At 43.7% G+C, this 14,581-nt stretch overlaps 1 protein-coding gene across 2 annotated transcripts; it reads left to right on the forward strand.

Moving 5' to 3' along the window:
* Positions 1–3,355: 3,355 nt before the first annotated feature.
* ism1 (isthmin 1) lies at positions 3,356–13,954 on the forward strand. Of its 2 annotated transcripts, none has more exons than XM_010729887.3 (6): positions 3,356–4,345; positions 9,817–10,035; positions 10,867–11,137; positions 12,728–12,871; positions 12,994–13,083; positions 13,415–13,954. In XM_010729887.3, the coding sequence occupies exons 1-6, from the start codon at positions 4,208–4,210 to the stop codon at positions 13,930–13,932; spliced, it is 1,380 nt and encodes a 459-aa protein (XP_010728189.1). In that variant the 5' UTR covers positions 3,356–4,207; the 3' UTR covers positions 13,933–13,954. The 2 variants fall into 2 exon arrangements, with proteins under 2 accessions (XP_010728189.1, XP_010728190.1); XM_010729888.3 differs by having other exon boundaries at positions 9,820–10,035.
* The last annotated feature ends 627 nt before the right edge of the window (positions 13,955–14,581 follow it).

The following is a 14,581-nucleotide window of genomic DNA, read 5'->3' on the forward strand; positions in this document are numbered from 1 at the left end:
GATTAATTATCCGAATGACAGGCTTTAAAAATTCCTGAACCTTCCCATTGGAAATTCCTGACGCATGATTATTTACACTACTCACGGCTGAACTGATGGGAGCAGAAGATGACGAAGACGCCTTTATTGTGTTCCAGAGTGAACTGTCCTCACCGTAATGCCACTTTCATCTTCAGGGTAAATAAGAACCTTCCTGTAAATAATAGATCATGCAACAATTACTTCTTTGACATGCAGTTAAATCTCAACAACCCCCACGCAGAATGAAAAAAGGTGTTATGGCTTGTTTTGTGGCGAGACAGCTCATATCCACCAAGTCTTAACAGCTTTAATTGTTGATGTTTTAAAGACCTGCTGTTCTCTTTCACACACAGACTGCGTAGCAGTTGTGAAGGTAAGCATGCAGAGTATGCAGCACCTGAGCCAACAGAAACCTTACCTAGCAATTAGCACTGAACTCTAAATTCTCGTGGTATGGGGTAATCATTTGATTAACACAGGAAGGATTATAGATGGATGATAAATGTGTTTTCACAATGTGTCAGATTGGGTCTAGTCGACACTTGTTTGGCCTCAGGAGGTTACCATGTTTGTGTTTTTTTTTTCTACCCCCATAAACAACATAGTGATAACATTTTGCAAGATGGAATAAGAATGCAATACGCAGTCTTTGGGGGGGAAAAACATGCTAGATGTCTGCAAACATAGACGAAGTAGGAAAAAGGGTTAAGAACAGTTAAAGAAAAAAAACTCCTTATCCCCTAAAGGAACAAACCTTTGAAATATATGCTCTATACTAGATCACTTTGTTCTGTAAGTGAATATTCACATCTGGCTCCTATAGCCAGAAACAATAGAGAACAGTTTCGTTAATCCTCAAATCTGTGATGTCATAGCAGTGTACTGTTCAATAAAGATCTGGAGGAGATTGGAGAAGGTGGCCTCAAATGTTGCATTGGACTGTGCACTGACGTCCTCGGGATCTCTGTTATTAATTTGTGTTTACTTTCACCTTTAGTCTAAATGTGAACGCTGTTAAATGTGTCGTGGGTTCACAGCAGAAGACAGATGTGTGTAAAGAGAGAGTCAAAAACTCATTCTCAGACATAACTCAGTGCGTCACAGACACGAAGTGCTCAAATACTAAGCTCCTCTGTGATTACACAGAAAGGCAAACTTTTAACTCGCTGAGATTTACCAGCAACATTTTTGTGCAGTGGCACAGTGGGAGAAATGCTTGTTCGAGGAAAGTCATATTTGAGGATGAATTAAAAATGACTCATAGAAAACAGCTTTTTACTTGAGTCAGTTTTAGACTAAACATGTTTCAGCTGATGGAAGTCTTATATAACCATAAGCCTGTGTGTATACCTGCTACTTTATAGCCCATCCTTTAGTTTATAATATTCTTCAACCAAATTCAGTTTTATGTTGTATAACAAAATGTTAAATTGGAGTATTATTATGGATTATTAAAGATACAGTTATCAAAAGTTGGCCAATGAAGCAAAGTGTCAAAGCATGGTAATACACACTAGCTGTCAGGCAAGGTGGGAAGCACATGTCTTGCCAAACTTGCCTCCCGTCACTTCTAACTGCCCTCAGTTTCAGCAGGAGTGGCAAATGGTCTCCGCTGGCATTCAAAACATCTGTGCAACCAGACTACTGGTGGCAAGGCCCCAGAGACCTGCCTGCCTGCCTGCCTGCCTGCCTGCACCAGCCTCTTTTGAACTGCAGATCCAAATACACTGCACTTATTGGAATGGCATGTAGCTGCTATTCTGAAGGGGGATCCTCAGCTACGCCTTTGATGTCCACCACTGTGTCCAAAGCAGGCAAGCCACTCTCTCTGCTCTCTGTTTTCCATTTAGACAGATTTTTCTATTCTGGAAAGGGATTTTTGAAGTGAAGCAGACAAAGAACAGATTTACATGGTTTAGACATGCTCTGCCTGGAGTAAGGAAGACTGTAACTAAAGACTGCAGTAAAGCGATTCACTAGGAACTACTTGTTAATAGAGAGTGCAATGAAGTAGACCAGTGTGGTACAAAAGATGATTATAGGAGCTTTTATTTTCATGTCATATGATTAAGCTTTATTCAGGATGTGTATTAATGACTGAATGAAATATGATACTGGGTTACATCATTCATGAGAGGTGTTAAACTGCTCCTTCCTCCTCCAACAGCGTTTGTTTAGAATACAAAGTAAACTGCTGCTCAGGCCACATTTACACTGCGCTTTCTTGCACACATGGGCATCATATGAGCACAATGGAGTTTACCAAATGTCTCAGGATTACTCCAAGCTCATTTCACAGTGAAAGACGCTGTCGTTTATGACACCTGTAGCTGTGAGATGAAATTGATGGTGACCCTTTGTGGGGTTTTCATTGGCTTGTTTTCAACACATTTAAAATAGCGTTTAATCCTGTCAGAGCTGTGCGTCATGCGCCATTTGGCCATAACATCAAGGATCCTGCATACGCATAGCCGAACAGACAATATGCGTTGACACAGTGGATGTGAATCTGTCCAAAACTAATATTTAATAACTGATTTTATACGAGCTGTTATGGCACTTGTTGGTCATCATCAGTAACATTATTATTCCGTTTGTGCCCAAACTGAATGTATTGACTTCAAAGGTGACAGATGATATGAGATGCACGGTGTGTTCCATGCCTGCGGGCTTCAGTGAACCGTCACCCATGCTGAAGCAGCGGCATCCCTGCCTGGTGCGTAATTTGACACAGAGAACCGTCCTTTGAAGCGGACAATAAAAAGTCTCACGAGGGCTAATCACATTACGCACCATTTGTCTTGCTTAAGTGAAGTGTTACGGCACCTTCCGTAGCGTGGCGTTTTAATCACAATTGACTGAGACAAGGCTTCTGCTGTACACATGTCAACAGGAGAGGCAGACCTCCTGGAAGAGCGCCTGCGGGTGTCTTCCTCTGCGCTGCGACGAGCCTGTGTGCCCAGTGCGCCTCCGGGGACCACCAAGGTTTCTTGAGGATGTTTTAGGAACTTATTGTTCCTGAGCAGGGGTAGTTCTTTTAGTAATAAAGTGTGTGTTAATCAGGATATATAAAATGTCATAATGTTATAATATATGTTACAATATTTTGAAGTTTTTAAAGAGAAATGTGTCATTTTGCTCCTGTAACTAGAAATGGACTTAAATGCATCTCATCTTCAAAAGAGAAAAGAAGCACAATATTTGGGTTTTTGGGTTGTTTCACACTCGAACCTCCACAATAATATTTGGTATTAAACCGGCCGGACTCCAGTTTGGGGAGGACTGAGGGACGAAAGAGTTAACCAGGGGGAGGGCGCCTGCACAGGGGCGTATAGTATAAAACCACCTCAAGAGCGCACAACAAGAACAGCGTGTGTTAAAGAAAGCCGTAGTTTGACATGGTTTGACTTGTTTCCTCCAGCAGGACTCGTTAGAGACGCACGCACGTCTTCATTTTAAGAGGGGGGGCTCACGACCCGCAGCATAATGGATGAATACTGTTTTTGAACAGGACAGAACTCCACCGTGAAGTGTTAACTGGAGCACATCTATTTGTTTTTTAAAACTACCTGTACTTTTTTTTTTCTCCTTTCCAAAAGGTAGTTCCGTCGAATTACGCGTTGGATAGCGCAGAATGTGGATAAAACGAGACGTGCGTAAAGCGGCTGAAGTGGAAGTGAGGGAAAAGTGAAGTGTGAGGCTGAGAATGTGGCGGGGACATCACGGGGCAACTGGGCTGCAAGTTTAGTGAGCTTGGAGATTTGACGAGGGCGCAACAAGAGCGGAAAGTGTTAATGCTGCGCGCTGGATCTGCCCTGCAGTATTCACTATACTGTATTAATTGGCAGATCAGCGCATTGACTCATATGTCATATTTCAAATCCAACTATATGAACAATCAGTAAAAAAGGCAGCAATCTTAATTTAGGACAACTTCACAGTTTACAGAGAAAATCCTCTGGATCCAAATTCATCTATAGCACTTTTTTTTTCCAAATTATTCGGCTGCCCCACCTCCGATCCTTTTCACTTCATTTTTGCAATTCTGATTCCCGAAGTGGCTCCGAAGTGGTGTTGCGGCTCCTCGTCCCCGGCGGATCCGGAGATTGGAGTCTCTGCACCGGGAGGAGGTGGAGTCGGAGCTCCGGCCACACCGCAGGCTCCCAAGAGCGGCCGTGTCAAAAGGATGGTGCGACTGGCGGCCGAACTGTTGCTGCTCCTGGGACTTCTTCTCCTTACCTTGCACATCACGGTACTGCGGAGCAGTCCGCTGCCCCAGGGAAATGTAACTCTGAGCCTGGATCAAGAGACAGCACTTACAGAGGTGAGTTAGGAGTGTGTTAGTAGTGAGGTGTGGAGATTTCTTTTAGGGAAACTTGATGTTTCATTTGGTCACAGATAGGCTTGATAAAAAAAAAAAAAGAAAAAAGGACATATGAGCCAGTGACCCAGGTGAAATGAAGCCTCCACTCCCCGGGAACCCCTCTGAGACTTTGGGGTTTTGTTGACATACACACGGATGTGGACTCCATAGTGTGGCCCCCGGGAATGGCAGGGAGCCAGCAGAGGGATGGAAGATGAGGCAGGGTCAGAGATCAGCCCCCCCCTCCCCATATCAGACGCACTTCCCTATTGTTGGGGGTTAAATGATAGCTTCAGGCACTTCTCTGTCATCACGGGCTCATCACTGTCATCTAAGCTTTCAGTTGATGAGGTGGAGGGTCAGAGCCAAACCCCTGAAGGTACCTCCTCAACTCCCTCTCATCACCAATACAGAAGAGTTGAATTTGGAGAAGAGTCTGGCATTAAACTGATTGTTGCTTCAGATCAAGCCTTGAGCCCAAACTTGTTGTATTTGCTCCTGCACTACACTCACATGTGTGGGCAAGACCACATGAAAAGATCAGATATTCATTTCAGGGTTGAGGAAGAGACAAGAAATAGAATAGAAAGCAATAAAACAATAAAAGTTTGGGAAATCTTGGTGTAGTCTGATAGTTTTCAGTGACACCTTTTTGGATTGTAGTCCAGTTTAGAACGTGCCTCAACAAAACTTCACAAGGGAGACATTTGTCAACATGACACCACTTAAAGACAGCTTTAATAGTTTAACTGCCCATTTTAACATCAGCACACAGACTCCAGCAGAGCCCCAAATCCTGACTCGAGGGTTAAGACGAGTCTGGGATCAACAGGCTTTTTTAAAGACTGTTAAGCATCCTTCAGCTGCTTTTTGATGTATATTTAGCATGCTACTGAAATGCTTTCTTCATGTCCCAGTGATAAATGAGTATTTATGCCCACTGGAATGGGGTCCCTTCATAAATTCTTTATTAGGGCTTGAGGGAGATGAATGGAAAGAATTTTTACTCCAACAGAGGATGGTGAGGGTAATTTCTCTTATCTCCGCTATCACTGCCATCACTGTAGTCTGACCTGCGTATATGCAACAGCAAGCCTGTGTTCGGTTGGATATTAGGGCATGCAAAGCTGAAGAAATATTCCAGGAATTTATGGAATATTTGTCACACAGCCAAATGCTGGAGTGGACAAGTGGGGATGAGGACCAGGAGGGAGTTTCTCCTGAGGAATCGCAGTAAAAACTACTAAACACATGCCACCCATTCCAGCCTCCAACATCCCCCTTTTCTCACCAGTCCAAATTTACATAGAGATTCTGGCTTTTGATGAAAGACCCCAACATTGCCACTCATGCCCCCTGTTGAGAAAAGCACTGAATGTTTTTTTTTGTTTTTTTTTTTGCTCATGAATGCTCCAGCTATGTACGGACATGCTTCACTGGTCTGCCACTGAAGATGGTGATGTCATCTTTCAACCGGGCTTGTCACGGCCCAGGGGGTGTATTGTCATGCCAAGGTGTCATATTTAAAATGGCATTCACAATAACACAAATGACAGGATGCGGCTCCCTGCACCTGTAGTGGAGAGAGAAAGCTCTTTGGTCCAAGGCACATTATCATCACTGAACCAGGAAGGCACACTGATCCACTGGGGCAGTGTAAAGTTGACGTGTGGTATTATATTAAATAGAAAGACTCACTTTTGAACACGTTAATAACATGCATCATCTTAGTTTGAGCCTGAAAATAAACACAAACACACACTGAGGTGTGTGACAGGGGGGAAGGATAGTTTTCTCTTCCACCTACGTAAGTGTAGTGTTGAAAAGCATCTGGCACAATGTGCACTGCCTTCATTTCCTGCCAGCCTCCCTGGGGGAAGGACCCCTGAGTTGCTCCCAATTGAAAATGGAGTCATGCTCCTTTAAGCAGCCCTCACAAAGTGAAAAAGGGGGAAGCGGGAAAAGAAGAGGAGATACTGGGAGGAGGGAGAGGGGGTGGCTTGTGTGTGCAAGTGTTCATTCATGGCTTTTGAGAGTGGGGGGGGTGACATCCTGGGAGGCCCCCCCAGATGAACCGAGGAATGGTGTGTCACTTTTGATCTCCAAATTAAAGCGCGTTCCTCATCAAGGAAGATCTCAGATGAGTGATAGCTGACTGTAAAGCAGCTTCGGCATCAAAGGAGAACAATGCTGATTTTTGAACTTTTAAATGAATTACTCCTGTGCACGGTTACAGCCTGGGCTGTATTAGAGAAAAATGAGGAAACGGCATGTTTTTCTCATTATGTTGTGTTAAAAAGCTCCACGGAGAGTCGTTTGGAAAAGACAGAGAGAGGTGTTTATGTCGACATTATCAAGAATTGATGGACTTTACACAACTGATATACAACCGCCATTCCTACGTGAAGACTTATCCCCATGTTGTGCATTCTTTCCGTTATTTTCAACCCGTTGAAAAAACTTGAATCGTTCTGCTGAAATACTGATTGAGACAGAAAAAAAAAAACGATTATTTGGATATATAAAATTTCATGGTTTGTCCTTCACACTGCTGAGCTCCCAGATGGAAATATAGATTTAGAGAGATCTCAGTGCTTATGGGGAAAAGCAGCTTAGATTTCCCCGTTTCTGTCCAAGTAATGGACTGTTTTTCAGCAGCACTATCTCACAACTTTACTATTTACAATTCAGCTCAAGGCTTCAGTCGGCCACATTATATTTAAGTCTGGTGTTTTTCCACTTTTTGGCGATTTTGAAGATTTTGATGTATTTACTACAGAGAGAAAATCTGCACTTTTCTTTTCACCAAAGAAACTGGGGCCATGCTGTGGACTTGAATTCAATATTGGCTGGGAAATCAATTACATTTTTTTTTACAGCTGACAGATAACACATTTCCCAACAGCAACCTGACAGTTTATAGTAAGTTTAACACATCTGTCCATGGTGATAAAATAAAATATCCTTCCATGTATCAACAGTTTAACAGATAATTTAAACATGAAAAAAGATTTGAGATGTTTTAGGTCCTTGCAGTGGTTTAAGAATTAGTTTGATTCATGTTGCTTTCCTATGTAGTTTTTTGGATCCTGAACAGTTTGATGGCAAATTACTACCATTAATGTAAACATAAATCAAATCGCATTAGTGCTAAACTACTAATATTTGCCCATAAACTGACAAACTGTCTGTATTCACAAACAGGCTTCAGCTCAATGGCCTCCCACACTGTAAGTGAGTGAAACAACATAACACATGTTGCCCTGAGATCAGACTGTTTTTTGACTTTAAATGAACCAAATTTATGTCAGGATTAGATAATCTGCCTGCCATGCGTAATACATCATAATATGACACAACAGAAGATTCAGATGGATTTAGAGTGGATAATGGAGGATTAATCTGCCAGCAAACACTGTGATTGGCTTTCACGACCCGACAGTTTGCGCATCCTGAAACATCTGTGGTGGCATCTGCTTTTCAATAGATCAGCTCATGGAGGAAGTCATAACTCAGTAACAGCCATTTGTGTGTTTTAATCAGTAGCCTGAGCAACGCTGGATACATTTCCTTCAATGACAGGTGTTGTGAATGAAAAGACTTTAGTTTTATGATGCGACAAACAAAATAAATTGTCTTCAGTGGTTGAGAAATGTCTGGTAGTGAAGTGTTTTCTGTCAGCGTATTTCAATGACTGTTTGTAGTATCAGTATCATAAAACAGTAATGTCTGGACTGAAAGAGCAGCTTGTGTGGTCTGCTGTCGTAATCCATGAGAATATAATCCACGCAGAGGAGATCAACCACAAATGTTTACTGTATATAAAAGTCTATGTACAATACGGATTTGAACCTGTGAGTGCTGCACTGGAGCTCAGTTGCAGCCACTGAGTGACTTCTGAAGGCTGGGAACTTGAAAGACAGGGGTTATCATGTGGGCATCTCCAAGTCCAAGTGCCTGTGATAGAACCAAAGAGGATCCTGTGATGTTCACATAAAAGGTCAATAGCTGATGCACAAACTATGCTGAGGTCTCAGCCATAATTGTTTGGTTATGGAAAAAAACATTTGTGGTTTTAATTGCAATGTGCTGTTTTCCTCAAATTTTAGGATCTGAGCATAAAGTCTCATCATATTATCTGCAGTAAAAGCTCTCCCTCTTTTTATTTGGTGGCTACAGACAAAATTCAGAACCACCTACTCTTTTTCATCAAAATTATGAGCAATTGTATAATCATTTTAATTATGGCAGGACGTCATTAAGATATATGATGTGAACCTTTTTAAATTCTTTGAAACGCATCATATTATCATATTTACTCCATCTGGTTTGGTGTCTGGTAGTGAATTAGGAGTTGTAATGCTATATGGATATGGAAGTCTCTTTGAGTAGCCGCTGTCCCCTCTGTAGTTGAATTTAAGTTACATGTACATTTATAATCCCTCCTCCCTTGCTGTGCAACTCCATTTACAGCCGTCTGTATTGTCCCAGAGTGCACCTTGGCTGGACACAAACAGCTCCACTGGGGGCTTTTATGCCCACCACAATGTGGCTGAGCTGACACTTTGTCTGTGACTGGCCACCGCAACCGTACAGCACTGCTGCCATATTCTCAGGCCTCAGCACGGCCACAAAAACACTAGGGAGGAAGAAATGGGACATGAAAAAAAGAAAACAAGGAACATGATTGATGGCTTTCTTTGATCTTATTTTCTGCCACCCCAGAATGGATGATTGCCGACTACTTATGGCTGTCTGTCCAATTGAGGAATAATTGTTCCTTCTGTGCATACCTGACAGGGGACATATGCCATAACTGTCCCTTTGGGATGAATTTACAACCTCCTCTGTCAGAAAACCAAATGTTTTTTCTGTCTTCAAGAAGGCAGATGTAATTATTTTTGCAATGTTTGCTTAGGTTTCTCTGTATAGCCCCAATTCAGGAAAACCATCAGTCTTACATTGCTCGTTTCTCCCAGCCAGCACCAGAACATGCTAAAAATGTACACATCATATTACTACGGTAAAGCAGCAGCATACCCTGTCAGTTAAAAATGGAAAAAATATACAGTCAAACTGTGACATTAGCTCTGAGTCCAGGCTGGAGACTGATTATATTTCAGTGAATGCAGACAGACGAACAGAACCCAGTGCGATGTTTGTCCCACTGTTTCAGAGGCTCCTTCTTTCTTGGCTCCAAGTAGTCAAGAGTCCACAGGATTTATGACAGAGGTCATGGTCGCATGAACCTCTGTCGACATGAGAGATCTAACATTGCTGAGTGTGCAGACTCTGTAGACGCCAAGCAACAAACAGGGACCTTAGTCCAACAACCACACAGTAGAGAATGAGATGTTTTTTAAACATTATATTAATCTTTTATTGTATAATATATATTGGATACATAATATTGTGTTTCTTTCTCTCCTCAGCAGAACAATATAAATGCAAAAAGCAGCTCCTCTGCCCAACTGGCTCCTGAAGACCGGCGGTCTGGTCCAGAACATCGGTTAACCCACCGGCCTGCCACCCTCCCTTGGGCACAAGGCAGTAACGTACACAGAGACGGCCCTGGAGCTTTCCTCCTAGATCTGCATAATTTCCCCGACCTCTCCAAAGCCGATATCAATGGACAGAATCCCAACATACAGGTGATCATGTGTGTCTGTGCACCTGCCAGTGTGCTTTGATGCTTTCACTCATTTGTAAGACATGGCTACTCAAGCACATAGGACAGGAAGCGCAAACAGGAAGAAGGAGAATAGTTTGGTGCACATCACTACCCCCCTTTTCTCCCCCACGTCCCCTTTCACACTTCCTGCTTAAGATAGACACTGAGGTCTCACGTCCATCATAATGACAGCTGAAAGGCAGACACTAACCAGCAGTGCCTCACTACTAACCGATATGCAGGAAGAGAGACAGCAAGTTATGTAAATGTGTGGGTGGGGCTTTGCCCATAAGTCCCTCAGTGGTGCAGATGGCTAAGTAACCGCTGCCATGTTTAAATCATTCTCCTGTCTAATCCAGCAAGGGGGTCTTTCCATTTCTGAGAGCATCGCTGCTAAATCCGAGCACGAACAAAGTGTATTAACATCTCAAGATGTGGGAAGAGAGCAGAGCAACCAATTGAGCAAGGGCGTGAGGCTGTGGGAGAAGGGGAGGAGGTGGAGGGGGGTGTCTTTGATCCTGGGATTCATCTGGCTTTCATGGTCTGGAGGAGGCTGAGTAGCCCTTTGAACTTTGTGTTTAGGTGGAGAGAGCCCAAGAGGTGGGAGGGTGACTGTGGGGCAGGGGTGATGGTCCCCCCTCATCTGGGAGGCACATGTGTTGGGACAGAAAAGGGGGAAGGGGGTTATATCGTGTGTAGGGGTATCAGAAAGTGTCACCTCATGGCAACCAATTGACCCATTCTGTCCAAAAATGCTGTATGAAGTATCTTCTTTGAGGAACGTTTAAATGACTTTGGTTCTTGAATACAGGTGACCATTGAAGTGGTGGATGGACTAGAGGGCCATGAGCCAGAAAAAGGCCTCCGTAAGGAAAGCAAACCCAGCTGGGCTTCTCCGAACTGGAGAAACTGGTGGCCTCATACGTCTTCATCCTCCTCCTCCTCTTCCACCACTCATCAAACAGAGGAGCACGATCGCTCATACGGGAGCAACGGCGAGGACAGCAACTTCCTCAGGCCGGCAGTGGAATGGGACAGGAGAGGAGGCACCGGGGGAGGAAGCAAAGCTCAAACTGAATATGGTGAGAATGACAAGAGGGGTGTGTCTGCGAGGACATGAGTGCACATGAGTGCGTATTACAGGATATTCAGATGGGTCCATATTTGAGCAGTGGTCTCCAGCATTTTCACAGATGGCCATAGTCTGATGTGGAATCTGTAATTTGCAGATTTGCTGATTTAAGCTGTCACCATAATAAGTCTAGTCATCCCAGGCGAGCTTTTGGGAGCCCCTGATTGAAGCCTTTAACACTCTTTTTACGAGATGGATTCCTCTGTGGTGTGGAGCTAGCTACGTGACACAGTTTAAACGCCTTGCTACATCAAAGTTCAGCAGCAGGAATAAGGCCAGAAGCACTCTGTTTGGCTGCCACACCATTCTCACAACACTCTCCAAAAAAGGAACCCCACAGATAAATCTGCTGTGGAAGAATTTACACTCACTGTCATACAGTATGCGTCCGGCCCGTGTTGTAGCATGCCCAAACCAACATGGTCGAACAGGAATGCGTGTGCTGTGGTAAATGTCATTTTATCCGCTTGCACTTGCACTTCAGTGGTGAAGAAGGCGATTTTATCATCTTTTTTTTTGTCAAACCATATCCCAAGTTTAATGTTCCTGGCTTATCGCTGTGGTCAGCTCTCATTCATCCTTTATTTCATACCACACTAATCGACAAGGAAATATTTTATCATCATCACTGTCTTGGTTTTGAACCTTATAATTAGAATTGTGGACAGGAAGTGAGGATCATCCATCACAGGACCACTGAGAGCAAATTCAGTTGTCGCGTCTGTTGGCTAAAGAGCTGCCACTGAGCTGTCTGAGCTGCCACCAGCTCTTTGGCCGGAGCTAGGGGAGCAGAGCTAGATGACTATCTGGCCTGTATTCATATAAAATACTCATAATGAGGGGCAGATGTCCTGGATAGGGGGGCAAGGGGGTTCTTGTATAGGAAGGTTTGGACCCTGGCCAGAAATACTTCCGTCCAAAAATGCCCACATTAATTCTCCTCATTGATATTAGTACTGCTTTCAAGATGTGTGTGTGTGTGTGTGTGTGTTTGCATGCGGTAGTGATGGTGGGGTGAAGTAGTCGTGTAGTATAACTGTTTCCATGTATACCCATTACAGTGATCTGCTCAATGATAATTGGAGCTAAAGAGGATTTCTTGCCATTTCACTTCCCATTTTCAAACCAATGAATCACAGATAGAGCAACTGAATGGTATCCAGTACCACTGTGTCGGGGAAAATGTCTGTTTGTAAATTCCCTGCTGGCTCCCCTGTAGCTTTGTTGTAATTTGCTAAATACTTCACTAACTGAGCACATATTCTGTCCTCTTTGCCTTGGACTTTTTGGTTCAACAAATCTGGGTTAGCATATACATATATGCGTGTATGTGTGTGTGTGTGTAGACAGGCTTTTGTGGTATCTGCTTTGAGGGGCAAAGTCAAAGAGAACTTTGAGCTCCCCCATTTCCCCTTTCATGCCCCCCCCCCCAATCCACTTATTATTAGTGAGGCATGCTAACAGGCCTGAGTAAGTTCAGCATGTGGCCTGCATCAGAGCTGAGGATCTCTCTCTCTCTCTCTTGTTCTCTCTGATCCAGACTATATGGATGGAGAGGGGGACTGGAGTAACTGGACGGCGTGCAGTGTCACCTGTGGAAATGGCAACCAGAAGAGAACCAGGTCCTGTGGTTATGCATGCACAGCCACCGAGTCCAGAACTTGTGATATGCCCAACTGCCCAGGTAAAATCTTGATTTGTAAAAGATCCCACGCCAGTGAAGATATCTTAATGGAGTGTATTTGAAGTGCATGGATTTAGTGCATCTTTTGATCCACCTTTCACTGTGCGTTCGTTTCTCTAAAGGTATTGAAGACGCCTTCAAGACAGCAGCTACTGAAGTGAGCCTGTTAGCTGGAACTGATGAGTTCAATGCCACAGAACTCTTTGGTGTTGGTAAGATTTGGTCTATTCTTGTCTTCCTTCAGACTATCCCTCATTCAGATGATCTTACACTATCAAAGGCAGTTCATCCATCTGGCAGCAGTGTTTCTTCACGCACTTAGCATTCCTCATGCTCGGGCTGCGCTCCATTACTGTGCAGAGATGAAAATGTGCAGCAGGGCGGGAAGAGCACAGTATGCCGCTGCTCTGTTCTCAATCAACCCAGTGAAAACACGCTTTCATGTTAAATATTACACCTTGTCACACTTCTGGTTTCACCTTCTAATGTTGGGGAGTGTTTGGAATTAGATCTAGCGTTTAACGGTGTCTCCATTTCTTCCAGACACCGACAGCTGCGAGCGATGGATGAACTGCAAGAGCGACTTCTTAAAGAAGTACATGACCAAGGTAGCAAACGACCTTCCCAGCTGCCCTTGCTCTTACCCAACCGAGGTGGCGTACAGCACAGCGGACGTACACGATGCTCTCACGCGTCGAGATTTTCGTTGGAAAGACGCCAGCGGGCCAAAGGAGAAGCTGGAGATCTACAAGCCCACAGCCCGTTACTGCATCCGCTCCATGCTCACGCTTCAGTCCACCACGCTGGCAGCACAGCACTGCTGCTACGACGATAACATGAAACTCATCACTCGCGGCAAAGGGGCTGGCACGCCCAACCTCATCAGCACAGAGTTCTCAGCCGACCTGCACTATAAGGTGGACATCCTGCCATGGATCATCTGCAAAGGAGATTGGAGCCGCTACAACCAGGCCAGGCCGCCGAACAATGGGCAGAAGTGTCCCGACAATCCTCAGGATGAGGACTACTACAAACAGTTTGAAGAAGCAAGGGAATTCTAACCAGCTGTAGAGTGAAAGGAAAGAAAAACCACACACACACTGCTTAAATATTCAGCTAAACCTCAAAAATGGTGCTGAAAAGGTCAAATAACACATGAACTTTTAGGCTCTGAGGAACAGGACTTACTGCTCTTTTCTCCAAGAGGAATAAAAACCCAACAGAGTCGAAGAACTTTTCTTGACTTTACCAGAACCAGGCAAAAACACATTTTTTTTTTATTATTATTATTATTTTTTTTTGTATAAAATATGCCTCTGAAAAGAAAAATGAATCCATTTTTTTTGCCAGTAATTGTGTCACCAGTTGTAACTCAGATTTTGTCACTTAAAGGGAAAACTGAGTTTATATTCTTAAAAAAGGGAAAATTATTATTCTAGAAACCTTCGTTTAGATTGTGTCCATGTTCGTCTCCATAGATTGTTTATGTTTGGTGAATCTGAGAGGCCCGTGGTAACAGAATAATGAGATCCTTCAGGAATGTGTTGGCGGGGAGAGGGGGGGAGGAGGGGGGACAGAGAACAGGGTTATCCAACTTTCTCCCGTTTTGTCATTCAAAATATCCAGGTTCCCATGTAAGCTTGTGAGTTTATTTAGCATGCACATTTTTTGTTTTTTCACCGTTAATTTACGACCGTGTCCTTTGAGTCT

The sequence above is a fragment of the Larimichthys crocea genome, chromosome III (genome assembly GCF_000972845.2).
Source record: "Larimichthys crocea isolate SSNF chromosome III, L_crocea_2.0, whole genome shotgun sequence".
Lineage (NCBI taxonomy): Eukaryota > Metazoa > Chordata > Actinopteri > Sciaenidae > Larimichthys > Larimichthys crocea.